We start from the raw sequence: 19,980 nt of genomic DNA on the forward strand, positions 1-19,980 counted from the left end.
CAGCAGACGGTGCGGGGGTAATTAAGTCGTCTTAACGAACCCAGCGGAATTGGCCTGCATTAAACTCAGTCCCCCCTCCTCCTCCTCCTCCTCCTCCTCCTCCCCCCCTACTCCTCTGTTTTTTGCTGTTCAGTCTCTTTCATCTTACCATTTTCTGCATTCTCACTCACAGCTATTTGGTTTATTCTGTTTGCGACCTCATATCGGGTTTCTCTCTCCCTCTCTCTCTTCTCTGTCTCTCTCTGTCTCTCTGTCTGTTTCTCTCTCTCCTCCCTCACTCTTGTCTTTTTCCCTCCCCTCGTTCCCATGGTTACCTGATGACCCTTCCGATATTCGGGATTGTCAAATGATCTCATCTAATCGCGCTTGTTATGTAACCCCTTCTTTTTTTCTGTTTTCTTTCTCCCTTTCTTTCTTTCTTTCTTCTTTCTTTCTCCCTTTCTTGCTCTTTGTCTTCCTTTCTTTCTTTTAATTTCTTTCTGTCTTATGTCTCAATTCAGTGCGCTGTTCTTTACTGGCATCACAGTAAAGAACGATATTGCCTACAATGCAGTGAACTTCTTAAAGGAAAAGAGGTTGAAATGTAAACATCCAGTCGTCTCAGGTGCCGAACATCAAAAACACGTAGACTGAAAACGAAAAGAATGTTGCTCCCAAAGACGGTGATTTATTTTTTTTTTTTATTTATTTTTTTCGCCAGGTTCAACATCTGTGTGATCGAAGAGCTGGAAGAGCAAACACCGGGGACGACACAGGCATCAGTCAACAGGGAATCAAATTATTTAAAAGCAGTTTAATAACTGCTAAAACGACAGCTGTAAGAAAACAAATGCATCGTTTTAAATCCAATTGATGGTTGAAGGAGTTAGGAGGAGGAGAAGGAGGTTGTTTTTTTTATTTGGGGCCAATTGGTGGCCCCAAATGAAATGATGAAGTGGCTCAAGCATTTTTAGCCTATTATAAGAAAATAGTTAACAGGTGGTCGACAAAATATACAAAAAATAAGAATAAGAATATCTTAATTTTGACTTTATGACGTTAACATTTAACTTTGGTCTAAAGTTGGGTAACATTTTTGTCTCACTCGCATCTTGTTTTGAATCAGTTTGTTTGTTTGTTTGTTTGTTTATTTAGATCCCCATTAGCTACTGTATTGTAACAGCAGCTACTCTTCCTGGGGTCCCCATTAGTATTTTTAACAATACTTCAATAACAGAAAATACATCAATACACATCCGTAACATTCATACTCACAATAAGACTCAATACATAACACAACCACTAAGACACACAACAACAAACACCAACTCAAAGCCTGTCTAATACATATGATCGCTCTATATAATAATTTAATCTCTTGAATAATTGAGAAAAAGAAATCACTGAGCAACTCATCCACTAAATCACAAATAAAAGTGGGATGGATAGCTCAAAAACAAAAAGTCATATAATATTCTACACTATTCCTTGTGTAAACAAATACAAGCTTAACTTTTTGTTAAAACATGTTGTATTACTTTCTGAAATCAAAAAACGTTTTATCATCACTTGACCTCTGCATAGAGAGAGTGGGTACTACGCTGCTCATGACTGCTGCCCTGCTGGTCGGAGTACTGTATAGCAGCCAAAAATATAACATGGGGGGAAAATCTCACTGAAAACTGTTGTAAAACACATTCTACAGCACCAAAGTCACATTTTTTTTTAGCACTCATCCATTACGCTTTGGGGGCCGCCAAATGCAGGAAAAACCCTGCATTTACCTGCAGAGGATGACAGCGCCGCCTGGGAAGAGCCGGCAGGCAGGTTGTCATAGCAACAGCAAACAGGTAGCTGCAGGGTGCAGAGCAAGTGAGGAGAGACAGAGAGAGAGAATGAGAGAGCACTTTACTCTGTTATTTGGGCGTGTGTGTGTGTGTGTGAGAGAGAGAGAGAGAGAGAGAGAGAGAGAGAGTGCACACTTGGATTGATGCCTCCCTCCTCCCTTTTTTTTCTCACCCTTCTGATGGCCCTCTCTCTCTCTCTCTCTCTGTCTCTCTCTCTGTCTGTCTGTCTTTCTCTCTCTCGCTCTCTCTCTCTCCCCTCTCTCTCTCTTCTCTCTCTCCTCTGTCTGTCTGTCTCTTTCTCTCTCACTCTCGCTCTCTCTCTCTCCTCTCTCTCTGTCTATCTGTCTCTGTCTTTCTCTCTCTCTCTTCTCTCTCTCCTCTGTCTGTCTGTCTCTTTCTCTCTCACTCTCGCTCTCTCTCTCTCCTCTCTCTCTGTCTATCTGTCTCTGTCTTTCTCTCTCTCTCTCTCTCTCTCTCTCTGTCTGTCTGTTTCTGTCTTTCTCTCTCTCTCCCTCCCTCCCTCTCTCTCTCTGTCGCTCTGTCGTTCCTGGATGGTGTTAACAGATAGCGGATGTGTCAGCAGATAAGCCTGCTATCTGGCATCGCAGCGCCATGGCAACGTGGCCTGAATAGAAAGAGAGAAGAATAGCAGTTTGCAGTTCATACTGACTGTCCCTGCATCCGTATACAACAGCATTAAGTGGCCTTCATCTCTCTTATGCATTCTCATTCTTCTCCTCTCTCTCTCTCTCTCTCCCTCTCTCTCTCTCTCTCTCTCTAGCTATTGACCTGCTGTATGGGGGAATTTACTGCTTCGTGTGCCAAGACTACATTTACGACAAAGACATGGAACAGATTGCCAAAGAGGAACAGAGGAAAGCCTGGAAAATGCAAGGTATGGGAGTATTATACACACACACACACACACACACACACACACACAGTGGAACCCCTAACCCTGGCAGTGTCGGTGCCTTCAAGTTGCAAACCTTTGATGGTGTGTGTGTGTGTGTGTGTGTGTGTTGCAGGCGTAGGGGAGAAGTACTCGACGTGGGAGCCCACCAAGAGGGAGCTGGAGCTGCTCCGCCACAACCCCAAGAGGAGGAGAATCACTTCCAACTGTACTATTGGTTAGTCACACACACACACACACTCACACGCGCACCCCTCCTTTTGATCAATCGGTGTAATTCTGAATCATCATTCCCCCAAGTTTCATCAAAATCCGATCAGCGACGTCTGAGATTCGGCTCGAGACCGATGCCTAGACAGACGGACGAACGTAAGAAGATCGATCTATAATCGTTGAAGACAAAAAACAACAAAAAACAAATTGGATTTCCTCATCTCGGATAGGACTGAAGAAAGCGGGAGTGAAAGATGGAGGGAAGAGAGAGAGGGAGCGAGGAGAGCTGGCTGACGGTTAACACCTCGCAGCAGCCTGCAGGGATCTGGTCTGCCACCATTAACTTCTCTGAGCTGTCACTGTCTCCTGTGAGGAGGAGAGGGACACACACACACACACACACAGAGAGTAACACACACACTCTCTCTTTCTCTACATTCACATCGCAGGCCTTCGTGCTCAAGTCCAAATTGCGGCTCATTTGTGATTTTTATTTTTTTCTGTTCATATCTATTCTAGGATGTAACCCACACTCAATACCAATATGAGCTGACAGCCATGTGAAACGCATGCGGAGAGTAACCGTGACAAAAGACGTCACATCTGTTTTTGTACCTATGCGACTCCCCCACTTTTTTCGGACACAATTCGATTAATTAAAGCGTTAAAATTAAAGCGTCTCCACAAATACCCATGAAGTCGCTATTTGTCTTTCTCTCCATCGTTGTGTCTTTTTGTCCTCCGTGCTAACGCTGCTCAGCCAAGCTGCCGTGGGCGACAAATTATGACCATTGTCTCAGGTGAATGATGTAAGATTTACTTACTGTCATGGCAACGCTGACGAATTCCAAGTCACATGTTGGCGTGATGCAGATCTGAATTGGGAAAACTGCGACTCCATGCAGCTTTTTTCCTGTTCACTCTGATTAGAAAACATCAAATCTGAGTCACATGTGAGGAAAAAAAATCTGAGTTGGGACACTTTCAGCTGCAGTGTGAACGCAACTTTTGCACACACACACACACACACACACACACACTCTCCCACTCACTTCTATACTCTCCCTTTCCTTATGATATCATTATCTTCATCGAGGCTTTTTTAATCCGTTTGAATACCCTTGTTATTTCTGCCTTCTGTTGTTTTGTATAACTGCACCATTTGTCATTTGTAACTCATTTTCATTTTCATTTTCATTCTTTTCTCTTTTTTTTTTGAGGGCCAGATGTCTTTATAAGCCCCTTTGGATTTCATTTGTTTGTCATGCTTGTACAGTTCTGGTTTCTTTTCTGTTTCTTTCTCCTTTTTTTCATACATTTGTGCAAATAAACTGAACAGAGAGAGATGGAGAGAGAGAGATGTGACGTTATAAGTGAGGGATGTGGAGAAAAGAGGGAGAGAGATGGAGGGAAAGGGAGGAGGGTGACGATAAGAGAGGATGGAGATGAGAGAGAGGAGGGTAGGAATTGGGGAGGGAGAGGAGGAGAGATGAGGAGGTGAGCATGAAAGAGAGAGAAAGGAGGAGAGATGAGAAGGAGAGGAGAGATGAGAAGGAGGTGAGCATGAAAGAGAGAAAGGAGGAGAGATGAGGAGGAGAGATGAGAAGGTGAGCATGAAAGAGAGAGAAAGGAGGAGAGATGAGGAGGAGAGCATGAAGGAGGGAGGAGACCATGCTTTCTCTCCCTCTTTCTCTGCGTCTTTCCTCTCCTCCCATCGCCTCCTTTCCTCTCTCCCATCCCTCTCTCTCACTCTGGTTGCTCTCCTCCTTCCCTCCATCTTCTCTGCTTCTTTCTCTTCTCCTCTCATCTCCCTCCTCTGCTCAGCTTTCTCACTCTGTGTGTGTGTGTGTGTGTGTGTGTGTGTGTGTGTGGTCTATGTGCTTTACTCTGACAAGGGCTTCCCCCTTGTTCAGTCCAATGTTGCCTCAGGGACACCACTGTACTGCTGTGTGTGTGTGTGTGTGTGTGTGTGTGTGTGTGTGTGTGCGTGTGTGCGTGTGTGTGTGTGTGTGTGTGTGTCTGCAGCTTAGTTGGTCCACTGCAGCACCTTTGACAGCCAAGAAAAATGATCTAACTCGCTCTTTATCTCTCTCTCTCTATCTCTCCCTCTTTCCGTCTCTTTCTCACTCTCTCTCTCCTCCCCCTCTCCTTCTTTTGTTCTTTCTGCCTTTCTCTCTCTGCTTCTCTCTCTCTCTCCCTCTCCCTTTGCCTCTTTCTCTGTTCTTCTCTCCATTTCTCCCTCCCTCCCTCTTTCTCCCCCTTCCACTCTCTTTTCTCTGCCTTTCTCCCCCTCATCTCTCTTTCTCTCTCTGCCTCTCTCTCTCCTTTCTCTCTTTTCCCCTCTCCTCTCTCCTCTCTCTCCCCCTCGTCTCTTGCTCTCTCTCCCTCCCTCCCTCTCCCCCTCTTCTCTCTTTCTTACCCCCTCTCCCCCCCTTTCTCAATCTCTCCCTTTCTGCCTTTCTCCCTCTCCTGTCTCTCTCTCCCTCCCTCCCTCTTTCACTCCCACCCCTTTTGCTCTCTTTCTCCCCCTCTCCCTTTCCTTCTCTCCCTTTTTCTCCATTTCTCTCTCCCCCCTTTGTCTCTGTATCCCTTCCTCCCTATCTCCATACTTTTCTCTCCCACCCTCCCATCCCCCTTTCTCCCTTTCTCATCCTCTCTCTCTCTCTCTCTCTCTCTCTCTCTGTCTCTCTCTCTCTCCCTCTCCTCTCTCTCCCTCCCTCTTTCACTCCCACCCCTTTTGCTCTCTTTCTCCCCCTCCCTTTCCTTCTCTCTCTTTTTCTCCCTTTCTCATCCTCTCTCTCTCTCTCTCTCTGTCTCTCTCTCTCTCCCTCCCTCCCTCTTTCACTCCCACCCCTTTTGCTCTCTTTCTCCCCCTCTCCCTTTCCTTCTCTCCCTTTTTCTCCATTTCTCTCTCCCCTCTTTGTCTCTGTATCCCTTCCTCCCTATCTCCATACTTTTCTCTCCCACCCTCCCATCCCCCTTTCTCCCTTTCTCACCCCCTCTCCTCTCTCTCTCTCTCTCTCTCTGTCTCTCTTTCTCTGTCTCTCTGTCTCTCTCTCTCTCTCTCTCTCTATCCCTCCCTCCCTCTTTCACTCCCACCCCTTTTGCTCTCTTTCTCCCCCTCTCCCTTTCCTTCTCTCCCTTTCTCCCTTTCTCATCCTCTCATCCTCTCTCTCTCTCTCTGTTTCTCTTTCTCTCTGTCTCTCTCTCTCTCTCTCCCTCCCTCCCTCTTTCACTCCCACCCCTCTTGCTCTCTTTCTCCCCCTCTCCCTTTCCTTCTCTCCCTTTTTCTCCATTTCTCTCTCCCCCCTTTGTCTCTGTATCCCTTCCTCCCTATCTCCATACTTTTCTCTCCCACCCTCCCATCCCCCTTTCTCCCTTTCTCATCCTCTCTCTCTATCTCTGTCTCTCTCTCTCTCTCTCTGTCTCTCTCTCTCTCTCTCTCTCTCTCTCTCTCTCTCTCTCTCTATCCCTCCCTCCCTCTTTCACTCCCACCCCTCTTGCTCTCTTTCTCCCCCTCTCCCTTTCCTTCTCTCCCTTTTTCTCCATTTCTCTCTCCCCTCTTTGTCTCTGTACCCCTTCCTCCCTATCTCCATACCTTTCTCCCCCCTCTCCTCTCTCTCTGTGTCTCTCTCTCTCTCTCCCTCCCTCCCTCTCTCTCTCTCCCTCCCTCCCTCCCTCCCTCTCTCTCTCTTTCTCTCTCTCTCTCTCTCTCCCTCCCTCCCTCTCTCCCTCCCTCAGGTCTTCGTGGTCTGATAAACCTGGGCAACACGTGCTTCATGAACTGCATCGTCCAGGCGCTGACTCACACTCCGCTGCTGCGCGACTTCTTCCTGTCCGACCGCCACAAATGCGAGATGCAGAGCAACTCGTGCCTGGTGTGTGAGATGTCACAGCTCTTCCAGGAGGTACTGACTCCTCTTCCTCTTTTCTTCGTCCGTGCGAAGTAGGCCGAGGAGGCGGAGGAGAGGGAGGGAGGAGAGAGAGAGAGAAGGAGGGAGGAAAGAGAGAGAGAGAGAGAGAGAGAGGAGGTGGAGGAGGAAAGAGAGGGAGATGCAGAGCTACTCCTGCCTCGTGTGTGAAATGCAAATTAGTTGAATTGGAGGGGGAGGAGGACTAGAAGGAAGGAGGGATAAAGGGAGGGTGGGAGAGAAGGAGAGGTAAACGGAGGGAAGGAGAGAGAGCAAAATATGAGTATACTTTTCATATTCAAGATCTCTGCATATAATAGTTGGATCCATCAATGAGTCTATGTAGGGCTGCAACTGACAATTATTTTCATTGTCGATTAATCAGTTGATTATATATTTGATTAATCATTTAGTCTAGAAAAAGCAAAAAATAATGACAAATGCCCATCACAAGTTACCAGAGCCCAAAATTATTGGTCTGACCAGCAGCCAAAAGTATTCATTTTTTAATGATATGAAAAAGCAGCAAATCTTAGCATTTGTGAAGCTGCAACCAGCAAATGTTTGGTGTTTTTACTTGATAAATGACTAAAATGATTAATCGATGATCAAAATGATAAACGATTAATCTTGTGACGATTGACAAATCGATTAATTGACTCATTGTTTCAGCTCTAGTTCTGTGTACCTTGCTTTGGCAACGTAAGTGTCATGCCAATAGTGCATTTTGAATTGAATTGAAAGAGAAGGAGGGAGGAGGGCGGAGAATGGAGGATGGGTTTTTGAGCGATTGGGGGAAGAGAATCAGAAAATAGGAAAAATAGTTGAGCGAGAGAGAGATGGAGAAAGAGAGAAGCCTCAACTCTTCCAAAAGAGGCGAGGGGGAAACGACAGCTGGAGTTTATGGAGGTTTTCTCGCTGTCTTCTGCAATTAATTACACTAACCCCCCCCCATCTCTCTCTCTCTCTCTCTCTCTCTCTCCCTCTCTCCCTCCAGTTCTACTCGGGCCATCGCTCGCCCCACATCCCGTTCCGCCTGCTCCACCTGGTCTGGACTCACGCCCGTCACCTGGCCGGCTACGAGCAGCAGGACGCACACGAGTTCCTCATCGCCGCGCTGGACGTCCTGCACAGACACTGCAAGGGTCAGACACACACACACACACACACACACACACAGACAGTCATGGCCATACACGGAGACACAAAGAGAGAGATGTTACAGAGAGGAAGAGGCAGGAAGAATGAGCGAGAGAGGAGACTTGAGCAGAGGTGAGAGAGGAGGAGAGCTGGTTGGAATGAGGGATTATTGGACGAGTGGAGAGGAGGAAGAGAAGAGAGAGAGAGAGGAGAGAGAATCATTGACTGATAGAAAGATGGAGAGACACTTAAGAGAAATATCTGTTGGATCTCTCCTTCTCTCTTTCATACTGCAGTTTAGGGGGCAGAGAGGGTGGGGGGAGGTTATACAGCATTGCTTTGAGTCACAGTGTGTGTGTGTGTGTGTGTGTGTGTGTGTACGTGCGCGTCCACACAGATGACAATGGGAAGAAAGCCAACAACCCCAACCACTGCAACTGCATCATCGACCAAATCTTCACAGGAGGCCTGCAGTCCGACGTCACCTGTCAAGTCTGCCAGTAAGTGTGTGTGTGTGTGTGTGTGTGTGTGTGTGTGTGTGCGTGTGCGTGTGCGTGTGCGTGTGCGTGTGCGTGTGCGTGTGCGTGCGTGTGTTTTTACAAAATCCGTCATTAGTTTACCTACAGATGTAGCTATTATAGAGCTGCCACTTTTTACTGCATAATTCCTGAACTACTGCTGCACTCTGCTCCGGTCCCAAGAGGAATCTTTTTGAAAAAAAAAGTAAAGAAATAAAAAGTTTTGTTCTCTTTTCAGCCACTGGAAATCACAAGGAAAGTTCTGGTAACTAGCTGGTTGAAAGACACCAGAGTTTTGTGTCTCCGGGTCCTTTTAAAAAGTCCTGACATTATTTAAATTGAATTATCGAGGCCTTTAGAGGTCTTAAATATGGTTAAATGCTGCATTTGAAAGGTCTTAAAATGTAGCTTTTTCCATGTGCTAACGTTACTGTCTGGTAAGAAATCTTCCTAATGGTTTTTACTTTTCAGGCAAATTTTTAGGATGAAATTAGCCTTAAATCTTATTTTTAACTGGATTTAAAAAGGTCTTCAAAAGTCTTGTCTCTCCTGTCATCACCCTGTAATCTACCAATTTGCTTCTACTGTATAAGGTTCAAGAAGGAACTGTCTGCGCTCCTAATGCAGGATAGACGCAGTATAAATGCAGAAACCCCGGCTACCACTGTGCGATTTGACGTGTCTCTTACAGTAGGTGCGACTTGTCTGTTTTTGAGAGAGGCAGCTCAGAAATGACACCTTTCCGAACGCTGATGGGTGTTTTCTGTCTCAGAGAATCTTCCTGGTTCTCTGTCCTGAGGTGAACCCTCCAGCCTCCGCTCTCCTCCCCTCCATCCTGCTGACAGACGCACAGTTCAGGGCTGATATCAGGGCGCACACACACTCGCACGCACAAGTACACACACCTTTGCACGCTCAAACACACACACACCAGTCTGCTACACTGCAGCAACAGGAGCTCCCTCTCATAGCGCAGGGCTTCTAAAGTTGAACTCTAGTTCCACCTGGTGGTCAGAGTGAGTATTGGATCTGTTTTGAGAAACATTTTTTGGCATTTGGCTTAACACTCTTATCCAGAATGACTTGCAATTGGTGCGACAGTATAGTAGTAACAGTAGAATGAGCTACACTTCCTAGATAATCTTACAAGCAGTCAGTGGTATTGAATGCAAGGGTATGGGCAATAATTCAATATTATTGTTTATTGTCTATATGGTGATTTTAGGATGTTGTGATGCACAATTCTGCTCTCTAAACTGATGATAACAAGCTAATTTTATTTCAAAACTTAAACAAAATTAGATATGGTAGAAATATTATTTGAAAAGTTTTGTTTGACATCACACCCAACACTACTATTCGGTTCAATGGGATGAACATTAATTTGATTATTTAAGGTGTGATTTTTGCATACGTGAGCCATATCGTGATATATATCGGTATCGAAAAAACATCCTTATGATTATCATGATATTATGATTGTGATATATAGTGCCACGACAGAATCAGTGCCGTGTTTCCAACATAATTTACTCAACAGTATAGTGAAATGGGCAAGAGGTTTTTTTAGAGCAGTAACCCTGGAGCGGTTTCCCCTCTAGTTGGGTTTGGGCACAGTAATCGCTCTCGGGTCTGAACCAAATCGATTGGACCCAGACTTGGAGGGAGGTCTCTTTTTTTTTTCTTTTTCCAAACCAAACCTGGAGCTTCCAGAACGGAGATGCAATGATCCGAAAGTGATCCAACCCAGCTACAAGAAGCACTGCGCATGGGTTTAACATGAGAGTCTAATACCACCGAAATGTGTTTAATTAATAGGAAAATAGAAAATGTCCTCAGTTGTTGAACTTGCAGGAATGTCGGCAGAATCCCCTTTCTACTCTGTAAAAGCCAGAAATGAAGTAGGAAAAGTTTGAATTATTCATCGAGAATTTCACAGCATAAACAGTGGGGTAATCCTTTGTTATACTTCAGGACCGACATCAAGCAGAATCCCCGCAGAGAGTTTTGATGGGAAATGCGATGATCCACAAACGCAGCTGATTCTGATGCTACGTGTTTGTTTTCCGCGGAAGAAAGTCTTTTCCCCGCAGCAGATTTCTGAAGGAAATGATCCCAGGAGGCTTTCGCTGAAAAATGATGAATCGCTTGGAAGTTTTTCCATGTGAAATGTAACTGAAGCAATGTAAATGTAAATGCAGCAACTCATCCCCCTGATTCAGACCAAAGAAAATGGACAGTAGGTTTGAAAACGTCCTGGGACCTCCTCTCCTGTGTCCCTCCCTCCCACTTTTCCTTCTGTCTAATTAAAGTAAAAATATGAAGTGTAGCAGCTTGCTCTACCTTCGTTTTAGGTGGGTAAAACACTGGAAGATGTAGAAACAGGTGTACGCTAACTCTTTGGATCTCACACCTTTCTCACACACTCTCTCTCCCTCTCTCTCTCTCGCTCCCAGCGGTGTGTCGACGACCATCGACCCGTTCTGGGACATCAGCCTGGACCTGCCGGGCTCCTCCACCCCCTTCTGGCCCCTCAGCCCCGGAGGAGACGGGTCGGCGCTCAACGGAGAGAGTCACACCACTGGAGCCACCACGCTCACCGACTGCCTGCGCAGGTAACCGGACTCCAGCGGTCGGTGAATAACATGGAGCCGTTTGGTTTGGAAGAGAGTAGAATACAGTAGAATACAACTTTATTGTCCATCCAAAGCTGTAAATTTGTCTTCGGTCTCACTCCAGACACAATAAAAGCAATCAAAAACTAACCTAAAGAAGTAGTAAATTCCACCAACTGAACGTAATTTCATTGCACATCATGTATATTTGCTGTAAATTCACATATCCACTTTCTTCATATTTCATATCTCACGATTGTATATTGCTATATATACTGATATAACGTTTCATCTATATTACACTGTATATATTTCATACTTTTGGTACATGTTCATATTGTAGATATTCAGCATTTATTCTTTCTTTGCCTAATGCTATAATGCATACTTTTTCCCATACTCTACATTTGTACATGTTAATATGTTGTAGTGCTGAGTATATTCATACAACCGCCATTTGCTACATTGTTGTTTTCATTCTTTTTTTTCTGTTTATATTCTATTTTTCTCTGCTGTATCTTATTGCTGTTTGCTGCTGCAACAATCGAATTTCCCCACAAGGAACATTAAAGTTTCATCTCATCTGAAGATTCATATTAGGCCTGCAGCTGGCTCCACCAATCAGAAGTAATGTGCCGATGTGAATCAGTGGCCATCAAAATGGTGGCAAGCCAGCGAATATTAGTGAATTATGGTCTAGTGCCTGATTTTGAAACGTTTTATTATTTATTGTGAGTTAATTAAACATGAAAGTCCAAAAGGATCAAATCTACATATTATAGCCACATTGCAAAAGATTTTGGTTCTGGCCTCTCCTGCAACATTTCCCTGCTTTGAGATTTGGCTTCAAAGACACGACCCCTTCATGGCCCCCTGGGAAAGTTGGTGACTACATACACACGTTACATAATATGTAAATAATACATGTACCCACTACCGGTGGCTGTACAGTATGTCAGATATAATCATTTACCTGTTGTGTGCGTGTTAAATCTACTTTTTTCCACCATACCGGCCCCAGAATGGAAGTATTCACCATAATCCTTTTCAACACACACACACACACACATGTGCCCACACATACAGCATACAAGCACATCAACATCAACATACACACAGAGAGACACAAACATTTCTCTTAAACCAATTCCTCTTCCAATTCACCAGACCAAAACCCACAGGTAGCAGCGTGTAAATGAAAACACACAAGCACACACACACACACACACACACACACACACACACAAACACACACACATTCCCCTGAAACCAATTCCTCTTCTCTCCAAATTCACCGGACCAGAGACCTCAGGGAGCAGCGCCATCGATGAAAACACACACACACACACACTAAATCCATTCCTCTCCTGTCCAGATTCACCAGACCGGAGCACCTAGGCAGCAGTGCTAAGATCAAGTGTAGCGGTTGCCATAGTTACCAGGAGTCCACCAAACAGCTGACCATGAAGAAGCTGCCCATCGTGGCCTGCTTTCACCTCAAAGTAAGAGTGTGTGTGTGTGTGTGTGTGTGTGTGAGTTTAGAAACACAGGCACTGAGTTAGGAATAATAGCTAACATGGTTCTTCTGATGGCCCTCTCTCACTCTCTCTCTCTCTCTCTCTCTCTCTCTCTCTCTCTCTCTCTCTCTCTCTCTCTCTCTCTCTCTGTGTCTGTCTGTCTCTCTCCTCTCTCTCTGTCTGTCTGTCTTTCTCTCTCTCTCTCTCTCTCTCTCTCTCTCTCTCTCTCTCTGTTCAGAGGTTTGAGCACTCGGCCAAACTACGGCGGAAGATCACAACCTACGTCTCCTTCCCGTTGGAGCTGGACATGACTCCCTTCATGGCCTCCAGGTGAGGATGTACTATCCAAATATCCAGATAGAGGCTGGAGATGCTCAACTCCAAAAATAAATACATAAAAAAAAAGACCAGGTTAGGTGCAAAAGGCTTGAAAGGATAGGCAGCACTCTGGGGGAAAAATGAATGAACTGTGTCTTAATTCTGTAGTCACAGTGAATGTTTTGGCTCTACATGCTTTATCAGCAAGCATATTATTTTTTAAAGAGAAATAGCTGGTCTCAGTTTGTCTAGGTGAGACTGACGACACACACATGCACATACACACTTTCTACCCCATAAAAGATGGGTGATAAAAGGTGAGGATTCAAGGTGCTAAACGACAGAAAAGTCACGTTACGATAAGTGTTTACTTTCTCTCGAAATAGTTAAATGTCAAAGCCAAAATCAAGGTTCTGTGTTTTGCAGACCTGGGTCAAATAGCATTTACTTGCAGTGTTTGTTTTGCCCTGCTTAAAGGGCCAGATGGGTGGAGTTTGTCACATTTAACAATATTTAGATCCAATCACAGACTGTTGCCTGAAAGCTACCAAAATACTCTTCTGTGAATGATAACCGCCTACCCAAAAACAGAATTGTACTAAAAGGCAAACTCCACCCACCTGGCACTCCATGTTGACTAAAACAAACTTTGAGAAGTATTTCAAATAATTATTTGACCCAGATCTGGTGTTTTGCAGCTGCATCAGTCACATTTTACTGTGGCAGCCATTGTAGAAATCCCCCTCATGCGTTTATTTTGCATCTATCCTGCATTAGTACTGCAGACAATACTTTCTTGATACTAAAACTACACGAGTATATTGTAACACAGAACTGTAATGTCTCTCACTCAGCTAGTTACAGACCATTCTTGAACTTCTGACACTTTAAAAGAGAGCAAAACTTGATTCCCTCCACTCTGCTGATCCACTGCGCTAGTCTTTGCGTTGTCATGACGACCTCTTCCTCTCTGTTGTGTGTTTCAGTAAAGAGAGCAGGATGAACGGGCAGTACCAGCAGACCGTCGACCCCTTCAACAACGACAACAAGTAAGGCAGACATCTTTCACCCCTGTCTTTCATGTTTGGGACGTCACTGTGTGAATTGACTTAGCGGTTTATTGCAAGTGGTTCTTTTGACCGTTTCAGCATGGGACCCAAATTGTGAGGGCTGGGTTATTAAAAAATGGTAAATATTGGTGTGACAGATTTTTGATATTGATGCTGATTTTGAGGTATCGAAAAGCTTCAAATTGTCGAATTCTTACAAGAACTCCAGTTTTCCACTATAGTTTATGAGCGTTTGCATTGAGGAAATCAGCTGAATTTGTTGATTATTCATCTGTAAACTAAACCAAATGTTTTACCCGTTTTTGTTACTAGTGACGTTTTCATCTGACGTTTACTGCTGAAGTTTTCATCAGAACATCCAAAGTTGCAATTGAAATATATGTTATAATACTATAACCGATTATCACGGTTGACCAGTTTCATCTGAAAATATTTGAGCCATGTAATCCTTGCATTGGAATCTGTACATACAGTCTTTGTAAAAGTTTGCCTTTGTTTAATTATCTTGCATCTGTCTAGAGCTGCAACGATTAATCGATTAGTTGTCAACTATTAAATTAATCGCCAACTATTTTGATAATCGATTAATCGGTTTGAGTAATTTTTTAAGAAAAAAAAATAATTCTCTGATTCCAGCTTCTTAAATGTGAATATTTTCTGGTTTCTTTACTCCTCTATGACAGTAAACTGAATATCTTTGGGTTGTGGACAAAACAAGACATTTGAGGACGTCATCTTGGGCTTTGGGAAACACTGATCGACATTTTTCACCATTTTCTGACATTTTATAGACCAAACAACTAATTGATTAATCGAGAAAATAATCGACAGATTAATCGACAATGAAAATAATCGTTAGTTGCAGCCCTACATCTATCCTACGTCACTACTGCAGACAATTCTTTCTTGACCGTCGTACAGTAGGACCAAGGTAGTACGTTACAATACTAAACTCTACTGTCTGGAGTGTAAAACAAAACTCCAGTGTCTCTCAACCAACTAGTTACAAGACCATTCTGATGGCTGCAAAGAGAACATAGTTTGAGCTTTTTTTCCAAACAATTCTTCTTGGGGATGAAGCAAATGTGTAGCAGTCGTTCATCAAGCATGCAGGAAAAAATTTGCCATTAATGCATTCTGGGTTAAAGCTTGATTGCGGCATTAAGTCTCTATTTTTCTCTCTCTGTCATGTCTCTCATCAGGTACAGTCTGTTTGCAGTGGTGAACCACCAGGGGACGCTAGAGAGCGGCCACTACACCACGTTCATCCGCCAGCACAAGGACCAGTGGTTCAAATGTGACGACGCCATCATCACCAAGGCCAGCATCAAGGACGTCCTGGACAGTGAAGGGTGAGCAGGTTAAAGTGCTGATCCAACAGTGGCAGCCAATGTAGAAATCCCCCTTTATGCATTTATCCTGCATCTATCCTGCATTAGTACTGCAGACAGTTCTCTCTGTAATGTTATACAGTAGAACCAAATATGTATATAATAAAACTCTCATGTCTGTCAGTTAGTTACCAGGCAATTCCTTGGATCTTCCAGTGGCTGAAAACGGAGCAAAATTGAATTTTCCAAACATTTTCCCTTGAGAATTGAGCAAAAGTGCCGCAGTAACTTGACGATCATTGGGCAAAAAGTTGGACTTCTACAATGGCTATATCTCTATGAAGCTGTAGGGACTCTCATGTTGTACATCAGTGCCATGTTCATTTCTGTCACTGATTATCTTTAAAAATTAGGCATTTAGTTTCCGCTCTCATCCAGAACGAATTACAGTGAGTGAATAAGCTTCAATTCCTAGATCAGCAACATCACAGGCAGCCAATAGTAAGGAGTGAGAGAGTCACCGCCACAGCGCTCTGATAATAGATGTAACAAAATGTTCCTTTAACTCTACAATGAGCATGAAGTGTGACATGGGAATTCCTGCCTTTGGTTTTTTATAATGACTGGTTCACAGTGACTGCTTGCTTTGCAGTCTGACTCTTTTGATGCTTTTGTCTCCCCAGGTACCTTTTGTTTTACCACAAACAGTTCCTGGAGTATGAATAGGTCCCTCCATCAGCACAGCCGCAGGGAGAGATGAGAGAGGATGCAATGGAAGGATCGGTTGGGGAGGGGTAAAGGTGACGGAGCGATGAGAGAGGCAAGGAAACACAAGCCTACCTGAACTCTGAATCACTCTAGGTGGCAGCATCCACGCGAACAAGAACCACCCCTTCTCCCCCTGTGTCCACCAGGCACCTCCTTTTGTTTTTTTTAGCTAGTAGCGTTCAGTCGATTCTTCGGGCAAGTGCTGGTCATGGCTCTTTTTGCCGCCAAGCGACTACTGAAAACCCGTTCGGAGGCTGGCGCTCTTTTGCTAGAAGCGTTTTAAACGTCTCGCACTAGAAATGCTAAGCTCTCAGCACTGCTGGGAACGTGCAACAGGAGTCGTTTCCACTGAAAGCAAGGAGGAAAACGAAACTAACGCTGTGAAGAGAGGTCCCCGGTGGACACGTAAGCTACCACTCAGAGGTGCCATCGCCCAGTCTCAAAACCCACGAGTCCTACACTCGATGGCATGACAGTTGGAGGTGCTACCAATCGCAATACGTCAGAAGTTCAATTTTGAGTCAGACGGCGGGTAGCGTTCAAACCGAAGAAGCTTAGGCAGGTTCTTCAACACCATTACATCCATGTCTGTTGACACGGAGAAGAAAAGACAACACTTTACTTCCCAGTGACCTTATTCCTGTGGATTAACCTGTGTGTTTACCTATGGAATAGTATTGTAAGTACACAAAAATAGCCGTAGGGTAGCCATTGTAGAATTATTACTGCACACCTGCTGAACTTGTACTCCACACCCTTAAGGAATTGTTTAGAAAAATCAAGTTTTGCTCAATAGAAGTGACAAGGAATGACTTGGTAGCTAGTTTGTTGAGATATTAGTAGTTAGAACGTACTAATCTGGTTCCACTGTTTAATGTTGAAGAAATAATTTCCTACAGTGCTGATGCAGGATAATGCAAGAACCTTCTACAAAATGCAAGAAAGCCTACAAGGGCGACTACTGCGACTTACTCACAAGGATGTAACAACTCAGTCTAATTACCAAGAGTACAAACATAATGTTCTGGCTGCACATTGTGTTGCTACACGCTTGTAAGCACATTATGGATTAAGGAGATTATCATTAATCACTTAAAATATTGTGTACTTGCAATACCTCATTGTAATTTGCTGGAATAAGGACATAGCTAAGTAAAGTTGTATTTAAGAAAACAATCGCGCTAGTCTTCTATATATAGAAAATACTACTAAACCAGTCTGCACTTACTTTCAGATGAGAGGAAGGAGGTTAAAATCGATGGAGGGAGGAGGGAGGGAGAATTGTGGAATTGTGTCCCTTCCTTGTTTCTCCCTCTTTTTTTGAGTTGTTGCACACGGACAGAAGGGCAGGAGTTTATTTTATTTATTTACTTTATTTATCCAGGGAAGATTGACTGAGCGCGAGTGCTATTCTGCATCAACGTCCCGCTTCAAGTTGCTATACATTCATACCTGGGAGCTGACCAGTGCCACCACAGCCTTCTACTGGTGACACTGAGCGGTTTCCCTGGAGCTATTGACCTCATTCACACGGCGGCCATTTTGAACACTCGAGGTGGGGAAAGTCTTCACTGGAAGAGCAAGTATAGCCCAGCTGTGTCCTGCTGTTGTGCACCAAGATGCATCATGCAAACATTTAGCATTTCACAGACTGAAAAACATTCCACACTGAAGTGAATGGATCTCAATTCACATTTTAATATATTTGGCCCATTATCGATAGCTACCAGAGTCTAGCTAGCTAGTTAGTTGCTAACTAACTACCCTGCTAACTTCCATCAGTTGTGGTTGTTTTTCCCGAGATTGCTAGCTAATTGTATAGCTATTAGGTCTATCTTCAGTACTTCAGAAGTAACGCTACAGTAAATAAGTAACGCCAATTTTCCGGGTAGATATTCCCACCTTGGATGTTCAAAATGGCCGCTGTGTGATTAAGGTAAATTGGGGGTTCAGGGCTTTGCTGGAGGGCAACTCGGTGGTAGTTGTTTAGGGACGGAAGTGCATTTTTCATTCACTTTCCCCACCCAGATTTTACCAGCCGGTCTAGGATTCGAACCGGCGACTTTCTGGTCACAAGCACACTTGTCTAAAAACACACACACACACACACACACACCTCCAAATGACCAAACATTTCAAGGATGGAAGTTGTCTTATTATGCATTTTTACGCATTGTTGTTCTGAATGCAAAAAAAAAAACAAAAACACCTGACAAATGGTATTATGAACATTGTATAGCAAGACAGAATTTATTCCATTCATCACTTGTGATTTATTTGTAGTTGTCAGTCGGATACTGTATAAAGTTAGCATACATTTTCCTAAATGAGGAAGCATTTTTTTTTTTGACGGGAGAGAGAACGATAGTGGATCTGTTAGTTTCCCCCTCTCTTTTGTTTCCTCTAACGGGCACAGGGGGAAAAATACACAGTGAATATATTTTTATACATAATTAAAGCGTTCGTTTACGGTTTTGCACCCTCCCCGTCTCCCGCAAACCTTGTCTGTGTTACACTGTGCCGTCGGTCATGTTTTTTTTTATAGACGCAAAAAACAAAAATGGTGATGATCATTTTCATTAGACTGCTGTTATGGCACCTGAGGGTTTTTGTGTTTTTTTTTTTATTTGGCTTGTTTATTGGTTTGTATATTTTGTTTTTTTCCCCTCATGGTGACGACATTGCAGCAGGCATATTGTTTGTGTTCCAGATATGTTGTCGTGATGCTGTTTCAGGTAAATGGCGATAAAAGAAATTGTGATGTGAAACAAAAGAGGAGAGCGCTATTCTCGACACAGAGTGTGTGTGTAACGGGCCGCAAGCCCTCAGCTCGATCCTGCAGTGTTAACCGTCGGCCGCATGTTGCTCTAATTCGGTGTGTTTGTATGTGTGCGTGCACGCGTATGTGCCAGAGAAAGCAAAAAAAAAACAAAAAAAAAACAAGCCCAGTGTAGGTGCGTTTGTGTAAAATGTGTGTGTTAACTGCGTGTAAAAAAAAAATAAAAAATGTGTGTATGTGTTACTGTGTGTATGCACGTGTGTTGTGCGCGTGCGTATGTGTGTATGTATGTGTACTGAATCAGTACTTGCATTCAGCATGCTGTCTGAGCTGGGTATCACAGTTTCGTAGGACTTTTCCACATGTTGATGATGTACGTAAGAGTATATATGTACAGTTTGTATGTAAGAGACAAATAGTGAAACCTCAAGTTGGTTTGTTCATCCGTATTGCTGGATCCGGCCGCGGGGTCGTAAATCAGTAGGAACCTGTTTTGACCTAGCAAGTCATTCCTCCCACACACACTTAACTGCTGCAAGAACTGGACACAACGATGGAAAGACTCACAAATAAAGACAAATATATATCTCTAAACTCTCGTTTGTGCTGCGTTTTTTTTATTCTCATCAATAAGACGGGGGAAGCTGGTGGTGTATATGATCACAGTTGCGTATCAGGCATTTAACTGTCTTGCTTCAGCACACGTGGTTGCTGATGGAGACATTGGCTGTTGCCGGGATCAAACTGAAAATGTTTGGAGCGGTTTATTTTAACTCTGGAGCCTTTACTCCTTTAGGTCGGTTTGTTTGGGCTGGTGAGAGCGATGCCGTTCGAACTCAAGTGGCACCAAATAACCTGAAAATGCGGATTGTGAGCCTAAAAATAGTACAATAATATTAAAAAGCAGAGAGAGAACTAGTCTGGTTTTGCTTAACTACTATTGACTAAAGATGAAGCAATGGTGCAATAGGGGTGGGGCTCTGTTGGAGAATGACTGGGGGGGGGGGGGCAGGGTGAATATATTGTAAAATTGTATTGTCATTTGTATACCATTTGTAAAA

At 43.9% G+C, this 19,980-nt stretch overlaps 1 protein-coding gene across 1 annotated transcript in view; it reads left to right on the forward strand.

Annotated features, from left to right (window-relative positions):
* The window catches only part of usp22 (ubiquitin specific peptidase 22), a 32,867-nt gene extending 13,360 nt beyond the window's left edge, over positions 1-19,507 (forward strand). Inside the window, exons 3-13 of the mRNA XM_071907448.2 lie at positions 2,608-2,721; positions 2,855-2,956; positions 6,694-6,860; positions 7,861-8,008; positions 8,401-8,503; positions 10,978-11,136; positions 12,512-12,638; positions 12,892-12,983; positions 13,958-14,020; positions 15,244-15,393; positions 16,056-19,507. Coding sequence (XP_071763549.1) covers positions 2,608-2,721; positions 2,855-2,956; positions 6,694-6,860; positions 7,861-8,008; positions 8,401-8,503; positions 10,978-11,136; positions 12,512-12,638; positions 12,892-12,983; positions 13,958-14,020; positions 15,244-15,393; positions 16,056-16,098 — 1,268 coding nt within the window. The 3' untranslated portion in view covers positions 16,099-19,507. The remainder of the gene's footprint in view (positions 1-2,607; positions 2,722-2,854; positions 2,957-6,693; positions 6,861-7,860; positions 8,009-8,400; positions 8,504-10,977; positions 11,137-12,511; positions 12,639-12,891; positions 12,984-13,957; positions 14,021-15,243; positions 15,394-16,055) is intronic.
* Positions 19,508-19,980: the final 473 nt, after the last annotated feature.

The sequence above is a fragment of the Centroberyx gerrardi genome, chromosome 20, assembly GCF_048128805.1.
Source record: "Centroberyx gerrardi isolate f3 chromosome 20, fCenGer3.hap1.cur.20231027, whole genome shotgun sequence".
NCBI lineage: Eukaryota > Metazoa > Chordata > Actinopteri > Beryciformes > Berycidae > Centroberyx > Centroberyx gerrardi.